Source organism: Triticum aestivum, chromosome 2A (assembly GCF_018294505.1).
Source record: "Triticum aestivum cultivar Chinese Spring chromosome 2A, IWGSC CS RefSeq v2.1, whole genome shotgun sequence".
Classification (NCBI taxonomy): domain Eukaryota; kingdom Viridiplantae; phylum Streptophyta; class Magnoliopsida; order Poales; family Poaceae; genus Triticum; species Triticum aestivum.
The window spans coordinates 33,177,758-33,187,851 of NC_057797.1; the positions used below are offsets into that span (position 1 = coordinate 33,177,758).

The window sequence follows — 10,094 nt, forward strand, 5'->3', positions numbered from 1 at the left end:
TTCAGATGAAATGAAATTGGGGGGCTGATGCTCCTTTTATCGAAATTATTAAAAAAAACAAGAAATCAGTGCCTGTTCTTGGGCGTTCCATGTGATCTTTAAAACAATTGCTTTCTTGGGCGTGCTTTCTTTTGCGGCAACGTTGGCTACCTGTAGAAGGTGCTTGTTGTTTCACCTTTAGTGCCACATTGCTAGTCTATTCAGAGTTACTTCCTGACCCAATAAATAATACTTCCAGGGTTTATTCTTTGAAATGTAACGAGAAAAGTGTAAGTGGAGCCGTTTTTTTTTTAGCCGTTGTGTTACATTGTTGCTACACAAGAGTTATAATCAGCTAGCTAGGGCTTGAACATGGGTGGCCTCCTCACTTTAGTAGCCTGCTCGAAAGAATAGGCCATCTCGATCAGCCTCGGCTCATACCCCTGCAGCCCGCCGAAGCATATCCCGAAGGGGAACCCCTTCTCGTCGTACCCCGCCGGCACAACGATACCAGGGTGGCCGCTAATGGCGAGAAGGCTAGAAATATCGCTGTTAGGCGCAACGATCGCGTCTAATTGGTGCTCCATCATTAGCTTCTCCAGCCCATTCGTGTTCAGCTCCTTCAGGCGACGGATTGCGGCCCTCTCTACAGGCCCAATGCCGTTTGTGCTTTGGGCAGCTATAAGATCAGGCTGCCCGAAATCTTTCAGCCTCTCCTGCACCACCATGTAAATAATTTTTGTGAGAGCCTACATAAAGAATAAGCTCCATTAACTGCCGTGTTGATTCTACCTATGCATGTTTCAGGTGTTTTATTGCCTCATGATCTATGCAGTAGGAATCTATAAGAAAAATTGAGAGTTTTTTTTTGACAGACCTAGATCTAGAGTATATTGTTTGAACAACAAGAAGTGAACCACCTGCCATTGGACACAAGCAGGGCAAATCATCTGACCCATGCATGGTAAAGCGTGGCAAATAATTAATCTAATCCCAAGAAATATGGATTGAGTTGGTTTCTTGGTGCACTTACCTCCACAGGATGGTTGTTGTTGAATGCTATGATGTCTGCTAGCGAATGGACCGGGGAGTAGACCAAGTCTGCCAAATACGCGTTTATGCTCAGTTTGAACTCTGCCTGCATGGCAATCCCCTCGGAATAAATCTCAACCAATAGAGCGGTCAAATTGGCAGCGACGTCCAGCTTCTCGATCACCACTGCTCCAAGTTTCCTTTGGAAAAAGAAAAGAAAAATCAAGAATCAATTCATATATTCATCCATGGACAGCTAGTGAAATGTAAACCGTGACTACGAAGGAACCTCATTGTGGCGAGGTGCTGCTTGTACGTATTCAACTGCGTCTGGTCGTATCCTTGGAAGAAGCCATTGGGGACGCCGATCCTCTTGCCTTTTAGCCCGTTTTTCTTTAGGAACTGCGTGTACCCGCCGTGCGGGATGTACTTGGATGCCGCTCCGGTGGCCGCGGCGTCTTGCGTGTCGTAGCCGACGATGGCATCCAGCACGTGCACCGCGTCCGACACCGTCCGGCACATCGGTCTGCATTTTATTTCCATCGAGCGGCACCAAGATTTTCAGGTTGAATGAATATGAAACAAGAGCAAGAAGAAGAAGGAAGCATCGAGCGGCACCAAGATTTTCAGGTTGAATGAATATGAAACAACAGCAAGAAGAAGAAGAAGGAAGCATCGAGCGGCACCAAGATTTCCAGGTTGAATGAATATGAAACAACAGCAAGAAGAAGAAAGGAGCAGGAAGGGTTACCCCACGGTGTCCTGCAACGGAGTGATGGGGACGACGCCGGCCCGGCTGGTCAACCCCAACGTCGGCTTGATGCCGACAACCGAGTTGAACGACGACGGGCAAAGTATGGAGCCGTCGGTCTCGGTGCCGAGCGTCACGGCCGCCATGTTGGCCGCCGCGGCCACGCCGGACCCGGCGCTCGACCCGCACGGGGTAGACGACAGCACGTACGGGTTCCGCGCCTGGCCGCCGCGGGCGCTCCACCCGGCTTCGACCGGGCGGAAATTGGCCCACTCGGACAGGCTGGCCTTGCCGAGCACCAGGGCGCCCGCACGCCGGAGCCGGGCCGCCACGCCGGCGTCACGCTTCACCACGGAGCCGAGGAGAGCCAGCGAGCCCGCCGTGGTGTTGAGCGCGTCACGGGTCGCGATGTTGTCCTTGAGCAGGACGGGGACGCCGCGCAGCGAGCCGGTGGCCGTGCCGCTGCCGCGGCGGCGCTCGGCGTCGGCATGCTGGGCCTGCCGGAGCGCGTCCGGGTTGACCTCGATGACGGCGCGCAGCAGCGGGTTGAGGCGGCCGATCTGATCCAGGTAGAACCGGACGAGCGCCGTGGAGGTGAGAGTCCCGTTGCTGAACCCTAGCTGGATGGCTTCGACGGTGGCCTCGTGGAACTCGAAGCCGTGCGCGGCACCGGCGCCGGCGGCCACGAGAGCCAGGACGGCAGCGACAGCTTGCAGCTGCAGCGACGCCATGATGTTAGTTTAGCTTAGCTAAACGCCACCGGGGTTGGTGTGGCTTGGCTTGTCTGCTCTTTGCTCTCTACTCCCTCCCTCGGTCATTTTTAGTTCGCATATAAGATTTGATTGAGGTCAAACTTCGAAAAGTTTGACCAACTTTATAGAAAAAATACCAGCATTCACAATCTAAAATCAATATCAATAGATGTGTCATGACTTAAAGTTTCATATTGTATAACTTTAGCATGTCAAATGTTGATATTTTTTCATATAAATACGGTCAAACTTTGTGAAGTTTGACTTTAGAGAATTTTAATATGCAGAGTAAAAAGGACCGGAGGGAGTGTTGTTTGGTCTCTTGCACGCTCGTGCTCGTGTAGTACTTTCATGGCAGTGGTCTTTAGCCTTTTCAGATGGCTCATGATTGTGTCTAATTTACCACTCACTTTTTTTCTATCGCTGTCTAGGTCTCTAGGAGCATCTACCACCATCACCATTGGCGAATCTAAAAATAAATGAGTGTCATGCAAATATATGTTGGACTGGGCTGCAAGTGGTTGGGCTAGACCTTGGCATTAGTATCAAAAACTAATTTTACAGTTTTGGAAAGGGGGCTTGAGCCTGTTAAAGCCCTTAATAGATTCGTCCATGTCTACAACCAGGCTAATTCGGCCCCTTGTACGCCCAGGGATGCGTCGAGGCAGTTACCGGACGTGTCCGTTTCAAAACTCTACATGTCTATGCACCCAACCGCAGTCTTGAACTGTGTCCTCCGTACTTTAGACATTTCGTCGACTAGATCGCGTGTCGCACCGCTAGAGCATGTCGCACGAGCACATGAACAACGTGCGCGCAACGGCCGGATCAGCCCCGCAGTCGGGAGGGCGCGAGATCGACCACACGAACAACGTTTCGAGCAGCCCTGCAGCCACACGAACAACATGTTGGGCGGCCTTCTCACTTTGGTAACCTGCTCGAAAGCATAGGCCATCTCGATCAGTCTCGGCTCGTATCCTTGCGGCCCGCCAAAGCATATGTCAAAAGGGACGCCATGCTCATTGTACCCAGCCGACACAACAATGCTGGGGTGGCTGCCAATGGTGAGAAGGTTGGAAGCATAGTCCTCGGACGCAACGATTGGGTCCAATCGGTGCTCCTTCATCAGCTTCTCCGCCCCATTCACGAAGAGCTCCTTCAGCTGCCGGATCAAAGCTCTCTCCACATGACCAATGCCTTTGTATTTTCTGCATCATAAACTCATGTTGCCCGAAATCTTTTAGCCTCTCTGGCAAAAAATGTAAAGAATTTTTCTAAGAGAAGACATAAAGAATAAATGCAACTATTAACTAGCCTGATGACCGCTGCAATAATGTTTGGATACAATAAAGCTGAAGATATGAAAATAGTTGCTTTTGTGTGTACTTGCCTCAGTAGGATGTACCTTGTTGAAGCTATCATGTCCGCGAGTGAATGGACTGGGAGTAGGACAAGTCCGCCAAGTACGCACTAGAGAAAAGTCTACATTTCATTCCCGAACTAACCACTCAGTTAGATTTACAACGCTTATCTTTACAACCAGTCGAATTGCACCCTCAGGACAACCATTTCTGGTTTTTTGGCATGGTCAACTGGTTTTGACTATGTCAAAGCTGACTGGCAACCCCTCCCCCAAACACACACGCCCGTGTCCCGCCTCTGTGTGTGTGTGTGTGTGTGTGTGTTTGTTCCAGCTCGGGCCCCAAGGCTCCGAACTCAATCCCCCCCCCCCCCCCCCCCCCCCGCCATCACCTCGCGGCCGGCGATCGGAGCCGGCGACACCGCCACACCGCCCCCAGGTTCCCTTCTTTCTTCCCTCTCTTCCCCTTACCCGCAGCGCGAGAAGCCGCTGTTGCTGCCGTCGGCGAGCTACTAACCTGGGCAAGCTGCTAAAGTGCTAAGGCTAGTCGAGCTGCTGCTTCTGCCGGCGCAGTAGCCGCCACTAATACCTGGTTTGTGCTAGTCGTGCTAGTCGACGACCCATTCGGCATGCGGTGGTGCTCCGGCAACATCCTTGCCTCCAGAAGTTCATAACCCGCTAACCAGCGCGCATGGTGAGACACCGAGAGGGGGAGCCTAGCCTTGGTGTGACTTGTTCGGGGTAATCCCCCGTTAGCATATTACTCGTTAGCAGCTCGTGTTAGACCCGCCACTCCTTTTGTTAAGGTCCTCGATCACCATGGCTCTGTGTTTCCTTTAACCAAATTAATAATCTATCAATGTATAATTCACATTAGTTGGGTAAATTAGAACTATGATAACCTCATTGTGACGAGGTGTTGCTTGTACACCCCCAAACTGCATGCGTCTCTCCAAATCCTCCGAATAACTTATTGGGGACGCCGACTCAGCCCATCCTTCGTCAGGAACTGCAGATATCCGCCTTGAAGAATGTACTTGGATGCTCGTAGAGGTTGTGAATATGAAGCGTACGTGTGCTAGAGATGCTCCAAGACCCACCGAATATGATGCTCTAGGAACTTGCTTTGGGCAGCAATTATGAACCGTGCCTCATAATTTTGTGCCTTGTGGAGTTATAAGCATAGTTTTAAATAGCTGGCTATAGCCCCGCTATAGCTGTTTGAGCATGTTGCCGCTAAATGATTTCATGTACAATTTACCGCTATATGCCATAGCCCGCTATTTAAAACATTGGTTATAAGGAGAATAATTGGTGCTACTTGTCCACCGTGCTAAGAGCATCTCTAATGGTTCCTGTAAAAAATCTCTATAAAAGTGGTTTTACGGGGAGCCCATACAATATAATTTAGGGGAAGATCGTAGGTGAGGTGTTCTCAGTTCCCGTATGGATCTATGGCTATTGTTTTTCTATTTCCCATTAAACAAGCATACAAATGGCACATGCATGTGTATTAGTATCAACATAACAATTCAAAGAATGTTATTTCTGACACACATGCTTGGTACTCATGGAAGATACTTGGCGTCGAGTTTTACAGGAAGAGTCATCTTCCCCTATATGGCTATATGGAGGGGGAGTTGGGCAGATTATACCGGATCTTGTAGGAAAATTGCGTTTACGGGAACTGTTGAAGCACTTTTTTGGCCCTACTTTCCCTAAACCACAAATTTTTTATGGATATGGGAACTATTGGAGATGCTCAACGATGCGGAAACCACATCTAGTTTGTATGACAGTGGGATGTGACCCCAGTTTACCAGATGGACCGTCTCCATAGATAGAAATTCTGTGTCCATCTGCCATTAGCAACAATGAACCGTCTGTGTTGATTTCATTAACAAGAATGAATGAGACTGCCTAACCATTGTGTCAGATTTGATAAGATGAATACAGTACAACTTTGACCACATTAAGTCAGATTTGCTAATCGACGCATGTTCTGTCCAGATTGTCTCAGTATGCTTACTGAGCACGCCCCTCCGCCTCGTTTCTTCTCTGACATTTCTCCACGCTTCCGGCCTTGCACGGTGCACCGCGGCTGCCGTCGCTGGTGCATAATGGACTCTTGTTTGTGCTCCAAAGTCTCGGTATCCACCTCCTCTGTCAGACTTGCCAAAAGATCGAGCGAGCTGCACACAGATTTCTGAAGTGTCAGACTTGCCAAAAGATCGGCGTATTCTGTGTAGAGATTGTGCCATTATGCTCTGCGTACAGCAGAGCAGAGTGCAATTCCTCCGTCCCCTCGCTCTCGCCGCCATGAAAGCACCACAGGCCACACCCTCCTCGATCATGCGACAATGGGCATCCTTGAGCCAGCCTTCCGTCCAGTGCGGACGCCGGCCGCGGCTGCACAGGTCGTCTCGCCGGCAGCCCCCGACGGCGGCCTCCGCCTTGCCCACCTGCACCCTGTCCGCGAGCACGGCCACGGTCACCTCGCGCCGCGATGACGACCCGGGCCTGCCGCTGAGTTCCGCGTTCTCTCTACGTTCGACCACCCATACGTGCCGCCCCACCCTCCACGCGCGCCTCGAAGACGGACGCCTACGTGTGCTTCCTCTGTTCTCCATGGACTACAGTCCCAGAGGTGATCTGCAATGCAGGCGCGCGACGACCGGCGCGCACAGAGCTGGGCAAACCCGAGCTCAAAAGGCAGCGGCATCCAGAGGAAGCAGTGCCGCCGTGGCGGATCAACTATGAACTATGGAATGCCCGACGCGCGCGTGTGCAACAGAGAAAAGGAGAAAATCATCCATGACAGAGACACCCACCGGCTGCTGATTTGTATCGAGGAATCCACCGGCCGGCTGCTGATGAGTTTGTCGAGTTCAACCTGGAGGAGCCTGAGTGTGTTTATCGGCCACGAGCCTTGAGTCTACCTAGCGACTTAATTTCTTTTTTGCAACCGTGTTGCTTTGGTAACTTTGCTATCCACGTAAAGCTACGGAAGAACGCTGGTTCGGCCCCACCCGGTAGGACTATTGGTTACTTTGACCGACTTAAGTGAGTGCTTTACATGGGATGTCTTTTTTCTGGAGAGAATTTCTTATTTGGCCCATTCTTAAAATCCGCTTCCCTTTTTGGCCCTAACAAAAAGTTTCTTCCCTTTTTGACATCTAAACTTCATTTTGTTCCCTCAATGGCATTTTTGATAGTTTTGACCACTAAGACCGTCAAGTGCAACTTAAAAAGTCATTTTTACCCCTGCTTTAGCTCGCTCGTAAAAAGGAAGAAAACGTTTCCCTGTTCCCCACATACTAGTGAACGCCTAGGCTAGCTTCAACTGGATCCATTAGCTATTGTCTTTTGATGGAATCGCACGGATGGGAACTCTCGTACATAAATTCGACGACAGAAAAATAGATCGGAGAAACTATTTTTGCGATGTGTACAACTTGCTATGTGAGAGAGGAAGCACAGGTAGTAGTTGGCAGGACCGGACGACCAGCGGCGACGACTGCCTCAGTCTGGCGAGCGCCTACGCGCGTGGCTGGATGCTGTCGTTCTCAACTAACGGTCCGTGTGCGTGGTGTCCGGCTGCTCGTGATCAGCAGTAAGCGTTCTCTTTGTCCATATCTGGTTGCTGTGCGCCTGGTGTATAGCTGCCGGCCAGTGTACTACAATAGTATACTTGTTTGGACATTTTGCGTACTGTACTAGTTATAAACGTGTGTTAGCTAGAAGAGTTAGTACTATGTCTAATATACTTTGGAACGTGATAAATTAACCAATGTTATAAACATGATATAGATATGGTAATACAAGTTCTGCAGATGATTTCTATGGCTTTTGTACGCACAGATCAGTTTAACTAAGGAAAAAATGTTGAAAAATATATGTGCAAAATATCTGTGAACATCTTTAAAAAAATTGATGAACTGATTTCTGTTTAACTTAGATGTCCGGGATAGTCACATAGTGCAGTAGGGGCAAAATGGTCTTTTTACCTCACACTTAACACCGTAAGTGGCAAAAATAGACGGAAATGTCATTGAGGGAACAAAATGAAGTTTAAGTGTCAAAAAGGGCAGAAATTTTTGTTTTGGGCCAAAAAAGGAAGCAAATTTTAAGGAAGGGCCAAATAAGGAATTCTCTCTTTTTCGTGGGTGTGGAATGTCATTGTACAACATTCTTTATAGGTGTGAATGTCATTTTCAGCGGGGGTTCAATATACTCTATAGGTGTGAATGCTATTTTTAGTGAGGGAGAGAATTAAAGTAGGAACATTAAGTTACGTAGGTGGTTACCTATATGTAGGATTATTAGTTGCTTTGACCGACGTAAAAGAGAGTGCTCCACATGGGATGCCTTTCTTTGTGAAATATCATTTTCAGTGGGGTCCACATTCTCTATAGGTGTGAATGCCATTTTCAGCGGGGGTTCAATATACTCGTATAGGCGTGAATGCCATTTTCAATGGGGGAGAGAATTAGAGTAGGAACATTAAGAAATGTTATGAAGGTGGTTACCTATATGTAGGATTATTGGTTGCTTTGACCGACATAAAAGGGAGTGCTCCACATGGGATGCCTTTCTCCGTAGCTGTGGAATGTCATTTTTGATGGGGTCCACATTCTCTATAAGTGTGAATGCCATTTTCAGTGGGGGTCCAATATTCTCTATAGGTGTGAATGCCATTTTCACCGGGGGTTCGATATACTCTGTAGGTGTGAATGCCATTTCCAGTGGGGATCCAATATTCTCTCAGATGTGGAATGTCATTTTCAGTGGGTTCCAACATTCTCTATAGGTGTGAATGCCATCTTCAGCGAGGGTTCAATATACTCTGTAGGTGTGAATGCCATTTTCAATGGGGGAGAGAATTAGAGTAGGAGCATTAAGTAAGGTTACATAGATGGTTACCTATATGTAGGATTATTGGTTGCTTTGACCGACTTAAAAGGGGGTGCTCCACATGGGATGCCTTTCTCCATAGCTGTGGAATGTCATTTTCAGTGGGGATCACATTCTCTATAAGTGTGAACGCCATTTTCAATGGGGTACCAATATTCTCTCTAGGTGTGGAATGTCATTTGCCGTGGGGTCCAACATTCTCTGTAGGTGTGAATGACGTTTTGAGTGGGGGTTCAATATACTGTGTAGGTGTGAATGCCATTTTCAATGGGGGAGAGAATTAGAGTAGGAACATTAAGTAAGGTTACGTAGGTGGTTACCTATATGTAGGATTATTGGTTGCTTTGACTGACTTAAAAGGAAGTGCTCCACATAGAATGCCTTTCTCCATAGCCGGTGAATGTCATTTTCAGTGGGGGTCCACATTCTCTATAAGTGTGAATGTCATTTTCAGTGAGGGTCCAATATTCTCTGTAGGTGCGGAATGTAATTTTCAGTGGGGTCCAACATTCTCTATAGGTGTGAATGCCATTTTCAACGGGGGTTCAATATACTCAGTAGGTGTGAATGCTATTTTCAGTGGGGTCCAATATTCTCTGCGGGTGTGGAATGTCATTTTCAGTGGGGTCCAACAGTCTCTATAGGTGTAAATGCCATTTTCATCGGGGGTTCAATATACTCTATAGGTGTGAATTCCATTTTATATTGGGGGGGGGGGGGATTAGAGTAGGAACATTAAGTAAGGTTACGTAGGTGATTACCTATATGTAGGATTATTGGTTGCTTCAACCGACTTAAAAGGGAGTGCTCCACATGAGATGCTTTCCTCCGTAGGTGTGGAATGTCAGTTTTAGTGGGGTCCACATTCTCTATAGATGTGAATGGCATTTTTAATGGGGGTCCAATATTCTCTGTAGGTGTGGGATCTCATTTTTAGTGGGGTCCAACATTCTCTATAGGTGTGAATGCGATTTTTAGTGGGATCCAATATTCTCTATAGGTGTGGAATGTCATTTTTAGTGGGGTCTAATATTCTCTGTAGGTGTGGAATGCCATTTTTAGTGGGGTCCAACATTCTCTATAGGTGTAAATGCCATTTTCAGTGGGGGTTCAATATACTTTGTAGGTGTGAATGCAATTTTCAGTGGGGGAAAGAATTAGAGTAGGATCATTAAGTAAGGTTACGTAGGTGGTTACCTATATGTAGGATTATTGTTTGATTTGGCCGACTTAAAAGGGAGTGCTCCACATGGGATGCCTTTCTTCATAGGTGTGGAATGTCATTTTTAGTGGGGTTCAACATTCT

At 47.9% G+C, this 10,094-nt stretch overlaps 1 protein-coding gene across 1 annotated transcript; it reads right to left on the bottom strand.

Annotated features, from left to right (window-relative positions):
* Positions 1-217: 217 nt before the first annotated feature.
* Positions 218-2,542, bottom strand: LOC123184492 (probable amidase At4g34880). The gene is made up of 4 exons (XM_044596591.1): positions 1,763-2,542; positions 1,301-1,537; positions 1,013-1,211; positions 218-695 (listed from the first exon to the last, which is right to left on the bottom strand). The coding sequence occupies exons 1-4, from the start codon at positions 2,491-2,493 to the stop codon at positions 339-341; spliced, it is 1,524 nt and encodes a 507-aa protein (XP_044452526.1). The 5' UTR covers positions 2,494-2,542; the 3' UTR covers positions 218-338.
* Positions 2,543-10,094: the final 7,552 nt, after the last annotated feature.